This window comes from Lepidochelys olivacea, assembly GCF_965140295.1.
Source record: "Lepidochelys olivacea isolate rLepOli2 genome assembly, chromosome: 15".
Taxonomy (NCBI): domain Eukaryota; kingdom Metazoa; phylum Chordata; order Testudines; family Cheloniidae; genus Lepidochelys; species Lepidochelys olivacea.
The window spans coordinates 14,756,740-14,773,085 of NC_140425.1; the positions used below are offsets into that span (position 1 = coordinate 14,756,740).

The following is a 16,346-nucleotide window of genomic DNA, read 5'->3' on the forward strand; positions in this document are numbered from 1 at the left end:
TTGTCCAATACAACACGGGTTGGGTTTGGATTTTAAAAACTCTTTCCAGCTCTCTAGGGAGAGCCATGGGGGCTCCAGCAGCAGGTTAGCTCTCAGAGACTGGGATCAAATAATTGCCAGGAGGCAAGCGGCAGACAGCTGTTTAATGCAACAAATCATTAGGAGGCTGAACATTGGCTTTCTGCTTCCTTCCCAGTCACACACAGCCTATGGGCCTGATTCTGATGTTGGTTGCATGGGTGAAACTCAAACTCAGTGGTTTGAGTGCAGTTGCTCTTGGATTATACTGGTATAAGGGAGAGGAGAAGTAGACCCTAGAAATCTCCAGCAGCTCAGCCTATGTTCTGCCTCTAAGAGGACTTCACAACACATGGCCACACTGCGGGGGAAGGAAGCCTGGCAGCAGCATGCCCCAGGCTGGAATGAGCTGATCTTTACCCCTTGTAACCTTCATGTTATGCTTCTCATGTAGCAAACTATTAGGGTGGCTGCTAGGAGGCTATTCAATCAGACCTGGGGGCTTCGGGAGGGAGGTGTGTAAGTCTTCTAAGCGACCTAATATGAAAAGGCTTTAGAGCCACTCAGACAATCTAGACAGACTGAGACAGCCATTTGCCTGACCTCAGCCTAAACCCGCTGCTCAGCCAGAGTGTGTTCTGATAAGATTAAGACAAAGCTTTGCCCCTGTACAAAGGGGAGCTTCCCCAAATAACCTCATTCTTGACTCTGGAGAAAGAAAGCCTCTATAAGCTCCCATAGAACACTTTTCAGATGTCTGGCTTGTGTTCACCAATCTTAGCCACAGCAGTGGTCTCTAATTTAGCATGCTCATGGGCTCACACCATACAGAACAGAGAAGGATGATGCCTTGCTTGTGTCCGAGTCTTGTTTCTCTGAAGGTGCTTCTTTCAGATAAAGTCTCTTAGACGTTTTGCCAAGGCCTCACCCAGTATTTTAACGTAGGCATGTTTTTGCTGTTTATTTTAAGATCTCTTATCCTTATGTTCAGGTCAAAGGTCCCTTATCTTGAAATTGAATAAGAGCCGATTACGATGTTGGGCAGGTTATCATGTCAGAGGGGAAAGGTGCCTCATGAAAGAATGAAGTCCTGTTTCTTAAGCACAAATACCTGACAGCTGACTGTTGGGGCAGAAGGTGGCAATGACTCGGCAATTGGAGGGCAGAGACTTTGTTGTGAAGGCTCTGTTCCTGTCTCCCCTTCTTTGCCGAGACCAGAAGTTCTGTTTACATGCTAATTCTTGTCAGGTAGGGTGACCAGATGTCCTGTTTTTATAGGGACAGTTCCGTTTTTTGGGACTTTTTCTTATACAGGTGCCTATTATCCACCACCCCCATCCCGTTTTTTCACAGTTGCTATCTGGTCACCCTGTCGTCAGGGATCCCAGATCGTGCCTCTTGGAGTTTCTGTGGTGAGATCGGTCATGTCAGATTGATTAGAGGTTGCCGAAAAGCAGCTATGAAAAACTGCAGGGATGAGAACCTTGCAAATGGATAGGGAAACAATTTAAAAACATCACTCCAGAAATGATCTCCAAGGTGCTTGTATTTCAATGTCAGCAAAAAGAAAAGGAGGACTTTTGGCACCTAGAGACTAACTAATTTATTTGAGCATAAGCTTTCGTGAGCTATAGCTCACGTCATCGGATGCATTCAGTGGAAAAAACAGTGAGGAGATTTATATACACACAGAACATGAAAAAATGGGTGTTTATCATGCACACTGTAAGGAGAGTGATCACTTAAGATGAGCTATTACCAGCAGGAGAGTGTGTGGGGGGGAATCCTTTGTAGTGATAATCAAGGTGGGCCATTTCCAGCAGTTAACAAGAACGCCTGAGGAAGGGGGGGGGGGAATAAACATGGGGAAATAGTTTTACTTTGTGTAAGTTAATTGTATCCAATTTGCAAATTAATTCCAATTCAGCAGTCTCTCGTTGGAGTCTGTTTCTGAAGTCTTTTTGTTGAAGAATTGCCACTTTTAGGTCAGAAATCGAGTGACCAGAGAGATTGAAGTGTTCTCCGACTGGTTTATGAATGTTATAATTCTTGACATGGTGTGTGGTTGCCCAAAAAGAAAATAACAGAACGCCACTAGCCGTCACCTTCAGCTCCCAACTAAAACCTCTCCAACGCATCATCAAGGATCTACAACCTATCCTGAAGGATGACCCATCGCTCTCACAAATCTTGGGAGACAGGCCAGTCCTTGCCTACAGACAGCCCCCCAACCTGAAGCAAATACTCACCAGCAACCAAACACCACACAACAGAACCACTAACCCAGGAACTTATCCTTGCAACAAAGCCCGTTGCCAACTGTGTCCACATATCTATTCAGGGGACACCATCATAGGGCCTAATCACATCAGCCACACTATCAGAGGCTCGTTCACCTGCACATCTACCAATGTGATATCTGCCATCATGTGCCAGCAATGCCCCTCTGCCATGTACATTGGTCAAACTGGACAGTCTCTACGTAAAAGAATAAATAGACACAAATCAGATGTCAAGAATTATAACATTCATAAACCAGTCGGAGAACACTTCAATCTCTCTGGTCACTCGATTACAGACCTAAAGGTCGCAATATTACAACAAAAAGACTTCAAAAACAGACTCCAACGAGAGACTGCTGAATTGGAATTAATTTGCAAACTGGATACAATTAACTTAGGCTTGAATAGAGACTGGGAGTGGTTGAGTCATTACACAAAGTAAAACTATTTCCCCATGTTTATTCCCCCCCCCCCACTGTTCCTCAGGCATTCTTGTTAACTGCTGGAAATGGCCCACCTTGATTATCACTACAAAGGGTTTTCTCCCCCCCCCCCGTTCCCCCCCCCCCCGCCCCACTCTCCTGCTGGTAATAGCTCATCTTAAGTGATCACTCTCCTTACAGTGTGCATGATAAACACCCATTTTTTCATGTTCTGTGTGTATATAAATCTCCTCACTGTATTTTCCACTGAATGCATCCGATGAAGTGAGCTGTAGCTCACGAAAGCTTATGCTCAGATAAATTGGTTAGTCTCTAAGGTGCCACAAGTACTCCTTTTCTTTTTGCGAATATAGACTAACTCAGCTGCTACTCTGAAATTGTCTCCTAAGGACAATGGAAAGAAAACATCCCTAATGTGCTGACAAATATTTTCCTCTGGGAGAAAGGGAAAGTAGAGGGGACCAACTTGCACATCCTGTTTCAATGTAACCTGGAGATCTTGGATTTAGAGAGATGACAAAACCAGACAGTTTAACTTCATATTAATGTTTATGGTGGAGGAAGGAAGGTATTTTCTGCTGGGTATTTTCTTTTTCTCGTTGATGATGACCAGGAAAACAACAATGTTTCTGTGTTGATTTTTGTGGATTTTAAGGTTAGCTAACATCTTATTCAGTGTCAATCAACCCTATTTCTTTACCCACATGAAAATATTTAGTTACCTAAGGGCTGCTATTTGTGAGGTTCAAAACAATCACTACATGTATCACTTAAAAATCTCAGAACTAGAAATTCCAAAGTAAGGTTGGGTTTAGATTGAGTTATGTAACTTTAACTCCTTATGGGCATACGCACAGGCCAGTAAACAGAGCAATTATCACTGACCAGAATCCAAACAACTTAATTCGGCCTCTGTAACAACACACTAGCAATAGCCACAGACTAAATCAGCCTGTTGTAGAAACAACACAACTGTTCCATATCAACATGAAAACTTCCAAACCTTAATGTCAGTGCAGAAGTGTTACAAAATCTGGCCTTTTAAACAACCGTACATAACTCTCACTGTGTTCCTGTAACAACTGGGGACTGTAGAAATAAGCTACAGACAGCAAATCTTCCCCCTGAGCAAAATAATTCCATGAACCCGCAATTAGACACATCACTGGGGTTGAAGCTAGTATATGGACACAGTTGAAACCTAAATCAAAGGCAAGATCAAAACTATGTCTTTGGATTAAAACACCTGGTGTTAGTGTTGTTCCAAAGCTGAGATTCATTATATCACAGGTATGTGCATATAAGCTAACATATAGAAAAAGAATTCTGTACAACAAATCACAGTGTAAATTCTCCACCTAGAAAGTATACTCCATGTTGAATATAAAGGACTAAGAGACGTACAGGGGTAGAGCTTAAGTTGTCTTAGTGCTGTTTCTCCTGCAAATTTAAGGCTGGAACAACCTGGCCTGTGTAGTCATGATCAGCTTGTCCATCATGTAGACTTTAAACAGTAAGTACACATGGACTGAGTTTGGTTGATAAAAGTAATAGTGTATCTTTAAATCAAGACTGGATGTTTTTCTAAAAGATCTGCCCAAGGAATTCTTTTGGGGAAGTTCTCTGGCTTGTGTAATACAGGAGCTAAGACTAGATGGTCACAGTGGTCCCTTCTGGCCTTGGAATCTAATGACCACAGGCACCAGTCTGGATACTGATGGTTATCAGTGCTCTCACCCACTACCTCTCATCCTTCTCAACCTGCAACATGTTAGTTTCTTACGGGTCAAAATGTGGGTCTCCATTTACCTACCTTCCAAAAGTTTCCTTTGTCTTAGCCTGCTCTTTGGATCTCTTGCAAACACCTCCCCACACACTGAAATTATTCTTGTATTAGAATCAATAAGTGTAACAAATGGGAAGCTTTCGCACTTGTGATGTACTATAGAGCAGGAGGCGTATATTGGAAGTTAAAAGCCTATCCTATGTATCTTAAGGTATTCCAAAGGGTTTACATACCTTGCAGGGGACTTCTGTGCATCTCCGAGGCTAAAAAATAGATCATATTTCAATATTAATAAGCTAATATAGATGTTTAGTGGAACTTAAGGGTGGGTTTTTTTTCTACCTTTGGTGGTGGTTTCTCTCAGGAAAGGAATAACACCTTTATTTTAGGAAGCATAGAACCTTATCGGGAATTACTTTTTTATTGTCAAACTACTTTAATGTTTCAAGTTAATACAGCCAGCACGTTTTTTATAATGGCTCATGCCCTGAGGCAGGAAAACTTGGGTCACAAGTAGGAAGAGGGCTGGCTGGCTGAGGGATTGATAATGAGATTTTTGGGGTCTTTAATGATTAGGTAGGTGGTTGGTTAAAATCGTGTCTGTTGCTAAAGACCAAAAATTAACATCTGATGGCATGAACTGGCACCCCTGGAAAGCTGAGCAAGGAGGCAAAGAAGTGAAGTGCTCATGTTGCCAGAGGAAGGAAGGTCCAGGGGTTAGGGCACTATGACTTGGCACAACTGGTTCAAATCCCTGTTCTGTCACTGTGTGACTATGGGCAAGTCACTTAGTCTTTCCCTGCCTCAATTCCCAGTCTGTTTTTTTTTTTTTAATAACAATATTTCCCTACCTTGCAGGGCTTTGAGGCTAAAGGCACTAAAGACTTGAGTGGTTCAGATGCCATGGTAACGAGGGCCATATATATATACCTAAGAAGATTCTGAACACTCTCCATAGGAGAGGTCCCTCTTAATCAGAAGTCAGACATACTGATTAACTCTTGGTTTCATTTATAAATAAGGACTTCAGCCTGCAGGGCTCTCAGTATGGTGCTTTTCATGAGCACTAAATAAAGATTGAAAGGGGTGAGTTCTTGATTCTTCAGTCAATGTTTAACTAATGTCCTCCTCTGAGGCTGTTAATTGAAAAGTAACTAGATGGAGGGAACTCAACTTCATGAACAAGGGAGTACAAACATCAGATACTGGGAATTCCTCAGAGTGCTTTTCAAGAGAAATATAATTAATTATTGCTAGTGCTAAGTAGATACTTTGGCACTTGGAAGAGCAATTACTGCTACTTGGGAAATTGCATGACAGGACAGGAGCTGATAAAGATTTTCAACACTTGTGAGAGCTAAGGGGGAATTAGAGAGGTTCTGTAGCAGATGATCACCTGGGACCTACAGGTCCCAAAGCTCTGTCTGTGGGATTGCTTATCGACAAGGGAACTGCAGATTTGCCCTCCATGCCTCCCTTGAATGCTGGTAAGTACATGTTTCAGAGTAACAGCCGTGTTAGTCTGTATTTGCAAAAAGAAAAGGAGTACTTGTGGCACCTTAGAGACTAACCAATTTATTTGAGCATGAGCTTTCGTGAGCTACAGCTCACTTCATCGGATGCATACCGTGGAAACTGCAGCAGACTTTATATACACACAGAGAATATGAAACAATACCTCCTCCCACCCCACTGTCCTGCTGGTAATAGCTTATCTAAAGTGATCATCAAGTTGGGCCATTTCCAGCACAAATCCAGGTTTTCTCACCCTCCACCCCCCCACACAAATTCACTCTCCTGCTGGTGATAGCCCATCCAAAGTGACAACTCTCTACACAATGTGCATGATAATCAAGTTGGGCCACTTCCTGCACAAATCCAGGTTCTCTCACCCCCTCACCCCCCTCCCAAAAACCACACACACAAACTCACTTTCAGGTTTTCTCACCCCCCACCCCCATACACACACAAACTCACTCTCCTGCTGGTAATAGCTCATCCAAAGTGACCACTCTCCCTACAATGTGCATGGTAATCAAGGTGGGCCATGTCCAGCACAAATCCAGGTTTTCTCACCCCCCCACCCCCACCCCACCCCATACACACACAAACTCACTCTCCTGCTGGTAATAGCTCATCCAAACTGACCACTCTCCAAGTTTAAATCCAAGTTAAACCAGAACATCTGGGGGGGGGGGGGTAGGAAAAAACAAGGGGAAATAGGCTACCTTGCATAATGACTTAGCCACTCCCAGTCTCTATTTAAGCCTAAATTAACAGTATCCAATTTGCAAATGAATTCCAATTCAGCAGTTTCTCGCTGGAGTCTGGATTTGAAGTTTTTTTGTTTTAAGATAGCGACCTTCATGTCTGTGATTGCGTGACCAGAGAGATTGAAGTGTTCTCCGACTGGTTTATGAATGTTATAATTCTTGACATCTGATTTGTGTCCATTTATTCTTTTACGTAGAGACTGTCCAGTTTGACCAATGTAAATGGCAGAGGGGCATTGCTGGCACATGATGGCATATATCACATTGGTGGATGTGCAGGTGAACGAGCCTCTGATAGTGTGGCTGATGTTATTAGGCCCTGTGATGGTGTCCCCTGAATAGATATGTGGGCACAGTTGGCAACAGGCTTTGTTGCAAGGATAGGTTCCTGGGTTAGTGGTTCTGTTGTGTGGTATGTGGTTGTTGGTGAGTATTTGCTTCAGGTTGCGGGGCTGTCTGTAGGCAAGGACTGGCCTGTCTCCCAAGATTTGTGAGAGTGTTGGGTCATACTTTAGGATAGGTTGTAGATCCTTAATAATGCGTTGGAGGGGTTTTAGTTGGTGGCTGAAGGTGATGGCTAGTGGCGTTCTGTTATTTTCTTTGTTAGGCCTGTCCTGTAGTAGGTGACTTCTGGAAACTCTTCTGGCTCTATCAATCTGTTTCTTCACTTCCGCAGGTGGGTATTGTAGTTGTAAGAAAGCTTGACAGAGATCTTGTAGGTGTTTGTCTCTGTCTGAGGGGTTGGAGCAAATGCGGTTGTATCGCAGAGCTTGGCTGTAGACGATGGATCGTGTGGTGTGGTCTGGATGAAAGCTGGAGGCATGTAGGTAGGAATAGCGGTCAGTAGGTTTCCGGTATAGGGTGGTATTTATGTGACCATTGTTTATTAGCACTGTAGTGTCCAGGAAGTGGATCTCTTGTGTGGACTGGACCAGGCTGAGGTTGATGGTGGGATGGAAATTGTTGAAATCATGGTGGAATTCCTCAAGGGCTTCTTTTCCATGGGTCCAGATGATGAAGATGTCATCAATATAGCGCAAGTAGAGTAGGGGCTTTAGGGGACGAGAGCTGAGGAAGCGTTGTTCTAAATCAGCCATAAAAATGTTGGCATACTGTGGAGCTATGCGGGTACCCATAGCAGTGCCGCTGATCTGAAGGTATACATTGTCCCCAAATGTAAAATAGTTATGGGTAAGGACAAAGTCACAAAGTTCAGCCACCAGGTTAGCCATGACATTATTGGGGATAGTGTTCTTGACGGCTTGTAGTCCATCTTTGTGTGGAATGTTGGTGTAGAGGGCTTCTACATCCATAGTGGCCAGGATGGTGTTATCAGGAAGATCACCGATGGATTGAAGTTTCCTCAGGAAGTCAGTGGTGTCTCGAAGGTAGCTGGGAGTGCTGGTAGCGTAGGGCCTGAGGAGGGAGTCTACATAGCCAGACAATCCTGCTGTCTAGGATTGTCTGCCAAGTAAGAATTAAAAAATTCCAGGAAAGAATTGCAACTACATGGGAAAACTAACTTTTCTGAATCGTGGATGCCACCTATTGGATGGGTAAAAGAGTGCAATGACACCAGACCTGCCACAACGATGGATTCACCTGTAACCTGAAGATGGGACAACATCACATTTTGGGGATGACCAATAAGAAGGCACAAAATCATGACAATGATCTTTCTGAGGGATGGTTCAACTCATCAGTCCATCTGAATGGAAGAAGAATGCATAAAAGATGCACCACCACCAGTTGAGTAGAAGCAGCCTCATTTGAAGATCAACAGATCCTGAGTGCAGAGTTGTCTTGATCTCACCCAGAGAGAGTGGCTACCCACTTCAAGCAAGGAATGATCAGTCATTTGAGTTTCTTTAAATGAGTCCTTCACAGACAAAAACCTTTGGGTTTGGCTTCTGGGCCCAAAATTCCAACTATAAGCCCAGCTTGGGAAAGAGGAGGCTTTCCTGAAGATCAGAGACACTGAGAAGATCCCACCACTACTAGAGAAAACTCCAAAGACAGCTGAGTTAAGGCTGAGACTATCCTAATCTGCTCAAAGAGTGGAGGGACTGGGAAATCAATATTTATTGCTAAAATATTCCATAGGGAAATTCTGCACTTCAAAGGTAACACAGAACTTGGCTTTGGAGAGCAAACATTTTGCTAACTTTTGTTATGCGCTTTGTCTTTGAGAGACATCCTCTCTTCTCTGTGCAAATTGACTTGGATGGCATAATCATCCCCACTGCATCCAACTCCAGCTTTTCCAGACACTGCTCACTTTGCCTGACTTCAACTTTCCCCTTACACACTGCTTGACTGAACTGCTTCATTATCTCTCACCATTTTAAACACACATTAACACACAGCGCTAGAGCTACACCATCCACTCTGTATTGTTATAACAATCTTCAGCTAGGTGTGTGTATGAACACTCCATGACTTTAAGTAGTAATGTCCAACGATCTTGATATTTATCTCTTTGAATCCTGTGCTTAGTCCTAGAAATACCACTTTCTTAAACCAGGATTAAAACAGAATTGCTAGTTTACTTTACTAGCCTTTCACTGACACTGCTCAGCAGAATCCTGTCTATCTTGTTAGCTTGCATCTTGATTTTTTCCCCTGTAGTTTATATTTTTGGGCTTAGACAGATTAGATTTTTGTCTGTAAATGTGGATTTCATCATACACACAAACTGATGGAAAAAACATTTCCCTCTACGATAATGTAAACTTTACAGTGAGGCCAAGTAAGAAAAATGCTGCTTGAGGACTTATTAGAATTTGATTTAAGGATATTTACTTTGTATATTTTGACATGTGATGTTGATAATTTGTGTCTAATGATTATAAAGCTTTAAGTTTTTTAATCTCAACATCTGTCATTAAATAATTCACCCACCCATTGTCTGCCCTTCCATAATTTCCTGCATCTGTGAACATTTAAAGAGATAAAAATAAGAGAACTTAAAATAAATATATTAGCCACTGAAATTATAAAAAAAAATCGGATTCAGCCAAGCCTAGATATTTTTTATAATAAGTTGAAGTCTAGTATTGTTTTGTGACATAGTTTAATTTATATCTGGTTATATGGCATTAGTCCTTTAATTATGGACATTGAATTATGTTACCGGTGCCTGACGACTATCTCAATTGAATAGAAATACTCTTTTGAAGCAACAGCATTCCAAGTAGACAACTGAATGCCATTGTGTTTATACTCCCATCGTATTAGTCCTTCGGACATAGCTAATCAAATTATCTTTTTTTAATTTCCTTACATTCTAGAATTTCCCACTTGACTAAGATGTTGCTCTTTAAGCATTAATACCTGTTTATACTGTAATGATTTACATACTCTCTTCTGGTGGCTGGTTTTGTTTTATTTTTGTCAATAATTTTTCAAAATCAAGTTTCCTCTGTTAATTTTGGTTGGCATCTGCTAAATTCTAGGAAAGTAACTCTTGTTGACAGAACATAGGATCAGCTCTCTGGAATAATCTCATAAGTAATGATTATCAATACTTCCATCTGTTTGTGTTTTATTTTCGCTGAGCTAGTCCTACGAGAATCAATTAGTTAATAAGTCCATCTAATTGACTTTTTTTGCAGCTTTCAATTTTGATTTGGGTTTTTGGTGACTTTAACTTTACAATTACCTGGCACTTCACCCTGTGTCAGCCTCTCCGAGGGAAGAAAGGAATTTAGTTTCTGCTGCTAAGAGCTTCGTAAGATGTGGGAGAGACCCGGTGTGCAGCATGCTGGATGAATTGAAATGGGTGAATGCCATAAGAACTACCCTGAAGACCAAGAAGTCCTATAGACAGAGACTTGTAATAAACGGTGAGGTCACATTTATCTGTGCTGTGTGTTTAGGAAAGGCTGGTAGGTAAAGCAGAAGCTTCCCAATTTAGATCCACTGGACTGCTTGACTGTAGCTGGAAAAGAGTATCTGTGTCTTTTGATTTATGGGATGATTCTGATTCTCTGTACAATAAATATTTCAAGTCTGGGATACCTGGTAACAAATCCATGGCCACCTTGGACTGGATGGCTACAGCAGCAACAGAAAGCACATTTCCTGTTTCAAAGGCAAGGTACCAATTGTACTGAAGGGAATTTCCATTATCTGCTAGCAATATTGGGCCTATGACCTACAGCTGAGCTATTCTGGTTTCATTGAAGGGCAATGATGTGTATGTACACACTCACCAGTTCTTTTCAGTGGTACATGAAACAAGACCCTTATTGTTCTGGGTAATGTGTTCACAACCTAGGAGTTCTTAAGCAACTCTATCAAACTACAGTGTTAAAGGATCCCCACAGTTACATCTACTAAGGATTGTGTAGCTTGTGTAATAACACCCCTGGAGAAGTTGTTTGTAGGGACTAATCTTGGGAACTGCAGAGCTAAAAGCATAAGCCTCTACTGCTTGAGCTAAAAGACCAACCAAATCTGTCAGCTCAGAAGCAGTAGCAGGCTCATAAACCACTAAGCCCGATCTAGCACTAGAGAGGGACAAAGACCATAGCAAGTTAGTAGAGGTTCTTCTAGGATAAATCTTAGCAAAACCACTAGAAGCAGGTGTGTGTGAATAGAGACTAAACAGACTGATTATTGTTTAGGGTTCAAAAGAAACAAAAATCTTGAATGTTTTCTGCACAAAGGAAGTGGAACTAACACCTGAAATCACTGTCATCTGAACCTGCCGTGGACACAGTCAATATATTCTCTGCCTTTACTGCAGTGGTTTTAGGTTTCTTTTTCCCATTGCTAGAAGGCGTCCTGTGGAGCAAATAACCATAGTTTAATGGGCTGTACAGAAGTGATGAGTTGGGATGTTGTTGCACACAGAGTGTGTCTGCTGGCCCTGACCCTACTAACAGTTGGAAGAGAGTTTGGGTGAACGCATAATTAGACCCGCAGCTTCCAAGGATATAAACAATGGCTAACTAGGCTTGAATAAATCACCCTAGCGATGATCAAGGTTTCCAAGGCTGACGAAATCAATTAGCTTTCTCTGTTACATAGAGGTAAAGTGAGTTCATTGGCTGACATGTGAGCGAGGAAATGATGGTTTATTTAGCTTAATGGCTAAACCTGCCTTTAGGCGGAGAATGAAAAGAAGTCATACATCAATCGTGAATATCATCTGGTACCCTAGCAGCTTATTGGCAAATGCTGTAACCTAAGTACAGAGATGTATGGGGAAAAGCACTGACAACCACGACTGAAGGAATGGTCCCTGGGAAACAAGGGATCCTACTCTAACTGGTAGGCTGAAGGCAACATGCTGCTTCGGAAAGTGATGGGATCTGGCTGCACCCTCTTCCTATGAGCTGCACTGGTGTCTTGGGAGGAGAGAATCCAGATATCTTTCTGCCTGCGAGTTTTTGGCTAATGGACAAATGTTGGCTGCTGCTACTCTGCACTGTGCTAGAGAGCACTGCTCGCTGCTGTGATTGAAACGCCCATCTAAGCTATGATAGCCCCACTTTTCTGACCGCTTAGACTTGCAGGGGTAGTCCATAGGCGGACTGTGGGCCAAATCCGGACCGCCAGACACTTTTGGATGGACTGCAACATCTTTTTATTTACTTATTATCACCAGTATTGTTATTGGTTTTGTGTTCTTTTTCTCCTGAGTCTGGACCTTGCTGATACCTTGACCAAGGAATTTGGCCCGTGACAAAAAATAATTGAGAGCCTCGGTTCCTGATCTGGAATGCCTTGTCTCTTGGGCCACCGTGACCCGAGACCTTAAACCAGTGGTTCTCAAACTTTTGTACTGGTGACCCTTTTCAAATAGCAAGCCTCTGAGTGTGACCCCCCCCCCCAGCTCCTTATAAATTAAAAACACTTTTATATATATATATTTAACACCATTATAAATGCTGGATGCAAAGTGGGGTTTGGGGTGGAGGCTGACAGCTCGCGACCCCTAATGTAATAACCTTGTGACCCCCAGAGGGGTCCTGACCCCCAGTTTGAGAACCCCTGCCTTAAACTACGTGCATTAGGAAATTCTGGCCTCTAGGGGAAAATACCAAATTCTGACATGCTTAGCTTTCTGGAGCAGGGTGTGTGTGCGTGTGTGTGACTGTTTCAGCTCTTCCAGGTGGTCCTCCAGAACCCTCTTAATGTCCCCCCTTCTGTTCTCCTCATCCTGCTTCAGTTCTCAGGGCAATGCAACCTGCCTTCTGGCACAGGGTGGGCTTTGCCTCCCTTCAGAGCCACTCATTGCTGGTCCTTCATGTGGCCAGAAGTGAGCACCATGAGACCTACTCCCAGCCCCTGGTAAGTCCGGCACAGCAGTCTGAACTTGAATCCCCCTGCCTGGCAGTAACTAGGCTGTTGTGCTGGGTTTTTTAATAAAGCTTCTGTATGTTTAAGACTGTTAAAGTTGTGACACAAATTAACACAGCTCACTGGTAAAATTGCTCATCCACCCATAACTCTGTTGTTTGCTGTTCTTCCCCTTCATGAATTCAGATAGGTCAGACTTGGCTTTGAATTTCCTGCCTAGCATTGGACAATGTCACAACCCTGATGTCTGAGAAGTAATTGTAGTGCCTTTAATTACTTTATAGCCCCTCTGTCTTGGTCTCCTGCTGCCGACTTGGTCTCCTGCTGCCGAGAAGCGCTGTCTGACTGAAACACTAACAAAGCTTCCCCAGAGCTGCATTTGGCGAGAGGGTTCAAAGGTTAAAACCGCTTGCAGAACACAGCTTGCTAGAGAGTTCCAGCACTCGCGGCTTCAGGTGGCAGCGCACAGTAATTGTTCTGACTAGTCCCACCAATAAATCCTTGGAGACAAGAGCCAACTTCAACAGGGGAAAAACTAGGCTGTCCACTTAACACACCCGGTCTCTGCCACCTAGCCAGAGGCATTAGGTAAGTACTGAGATGTTGGTCATAACATCGGCCAGTACTTCTTAAACTTCATGCATCAACATTCACAGGCTTCCTTCCTATCTTCAAAGCTGCAATGTAGTGGCTCTTGTGTGTAGGGGGGATGTTGCCCTGTAGTGGTGGGGCCTACAATAGGCTCAAGAACCTAGTCGCTTTCCTTTAACTCCAGCAGTAAAGACTTAGTGTGTTCTTGGCTCTGGTTCTAGTCCTGGCTCTCCTTAGGATTGCCTGCTTTTCCTGTAGCTCAGTCCTCTAGCTTCCTACAGGGACCAAACTTTTTCTCTTGCTCTCTTCCCTGACATGATCCGTCTCACGCAGCTGCGTTTTGTCGAGGTGGCTTCTCTTTCTTCCGGCTGTAGGTCCACGTCTATTCAGTGTCCTGGTTGGCCCTTCCAAGTGCATGATTTTTCTTCCTGTTTCCACAGGACTTGGGCACAGATTATACTAGTTAGAAACAGAAACGTACCTCTTAGATCACAGGAGTTGCTGTGAGGCTGGGGACCTAGTCTCCTGACAGAAGATGCGTTGGATGCTCCACTTATTCTAAGCCCAAAGGACACTTGGGAGCTGAATTCTGAGCTGAGAGTTAAGCTGAAACACTGACTGTGACACTTGAACACAGAGTCCAGCTCTCTGAGAGGCACAGCCCAGCCGATGGGGCCTTGCAGAGCTGCACAGCCCCCGCAGGAGCATGGGGGTGCTCCCTCCCAGGTATACAGGCTGGGCACTGACACAACCCTTCCCTGTGTTCTTCCAGCTGGGCTGTGCTAGGGCGTGGGAGGTCATGTCCTGGTCTTAGCCTTACCCTCTTTGGGGTGGCTGTCATCTGCAGGGGGACTGGCTGGGCTTGACTCCCATGCATGGGGCTCAGGGGCTCTGTAGGCTGTGTGCGGTCGCCTAGCAGCTGGGCCCTTACTGGTCTGGGATGATGCCCATCACTGTGGTACTGGGGTAACTTGCACTGATTATAAACAGTGAGAAACAAGAAGTCCCTTTTAAAATAAAGGGCCTCTGATAACCCCGCCTCCCCCATTGTAAGAATGGGCCACCTATCTGTCAAAAGCCTGGCTGGATAGGTCAGATAAGTCTGACACTGTGTCCCACAGCTTCTTGCCAGACCCAGGACGGTCAGGCCACAGAGCACCGCTTCCAATGATGCAGAAGCTCCAGCCTCGGGACTAGTGATCATGCCCTGTGCTGCAGGGTAAAGGGGTCGTCCTTCAGATGAGCCACAGAAAAGGAGACCTCCTGCCTGGTGACAGATCCTGTGGCACTTTCTGTAACACGCCGAGGACAGCCAGGCCAAACTCGTGGCCAATAAACAAAACTGTCTTTAAGGGTCAAGGCTGAGTGAGCTATTGTTGGAGACATAATGGCTGCTCTGTTTCCAGGCACAGTAACTGAATGACAAGTATGCCACTGATTTTTAGGACGGTCTAGTGTAAAGCAAGCTGGGAACCTGTACGGAGAGGCTTCACCCTTTCCCCGCCAGCTGCCGGTCATTAAGATTCACATGCGTAAGGGCACTGGCAGTAGATTAGTTTTGTAATGAGCGAAGAGGCTTAGAAAGCTTTCAGTGCATGGGTGCCAGGAGCAATGCAATGGCCACTAATAGACAGAGGGCCAGGATGGCGCACTGACCTCTGTTCGGCTGGAGTGATACGTGTGTGCGGGGGGGTGTTCAGCTAATCTCCTCCCTGATGGGCTAATCTACCCTCCCTGCTTCCATCCTGGCTGGCCTGCTCCCTCCAGTGACCTCTGCACTGGCTCCCCCCACAGCTCGCTGGTACTGCATGGGCCTCTGCCACAGGGCAGCGCGAGCTGGCTGGAAATCCCATCCTGCCTTGGGACCGTTACATCACTGGAGAGGGTCAGTCCTGTCCTGTCCGCTCGTCACACGATGCCTCTGCCTGGTTTCTCTCTGCGCACGGCAGATGCTTTGGGGAGGTACCTGGGTAGCGTGGCCATTGCACTGTGTGTGCTGGCTGTATTAAATCTGCAAGAACCTGCACTGTTAAGGATGCGGGGAGGGGAAATCAAAAGCAATTAGAAGAAGATACATTACCCAGTACCTCCAGTGCAGCTGTTTCTGGGGAAATAAGGCGCTGACTACTGGGAAAGCAAATGGTTTCTGTTGCACCTAGGAATAGGATAAAAGACCCCTTCTGAGTACTCTCCATGTCGTACCACTTAGAGTGGGTTGTGCCTACATTGGTATGTTGCCTCTAGCGGGACAATGTGCTCAGAATGTCAGGATTGAAGGTGTATATCATGCAGGTCGATGGCTACCCCATGACCTTGCACAGAGGGAGGGCAGCTGCTTATTCTTCGGGTACCTTCGCTCTTCCACAAGTGACAATAGCTGGGGATAGTTAAAGTGTAATTGTGTCTTTGAATTGCTTTGATTCCAGAATTTGAAAACAGAGCGTTTCTCCTGTGAAGTCATTGCCAGACATTTATCATTTATTTAATCTTAAATCAAGTTCTGTACCTGGGGCTTTTCCTGACCCTGCCTCCTCTACTCTCTGTGGAACTACTTACTTGCTACAATGTGAAGTAATCTACCCTAGATGCTCGCTGTGTTAATTACTGCATCTTGGCCTGCTCCTTTTGAAGAAGGATGGGGCAG

General features: G+C 44.3%; 1 protein-coding gene across 5 annotated transcripts in view; it reads left to right on the forward strand.

The window, feature by feature from the left end:
- Window positions 1–16,346, forward strand: part of GGT1 (gamma-glutamyltransferase 1) — a 43,896-nt gene that overhangs the window by 3,186 nt on the left and 24,364 nt on the right. For 2 of the 5 annotated variants that reach the window (XM_084648664.1, XM_084648662.1), the window contains exon 1: window positions 5,770–6,016. The exons of 2 other annotated variants lie outside the window; for them this stretch is intronic. Coding sequence is in view for 1 of the 3 variants with exons in the window: in XM_084648662.1 (XP_084504788.1) it covers window positions 6,011–6,016 (6 nt within the window). In the remaining 2 variants the exon portion in view is untranslated. Of the gene's footprint in view, window positions 1–5,769; window positions 6,017–13,523; window positions 13,700–16,346 lie in introns of those variants that run through there. One more of the 5 variants, XM_084648665.1, reaches the window with a different exon arrangement.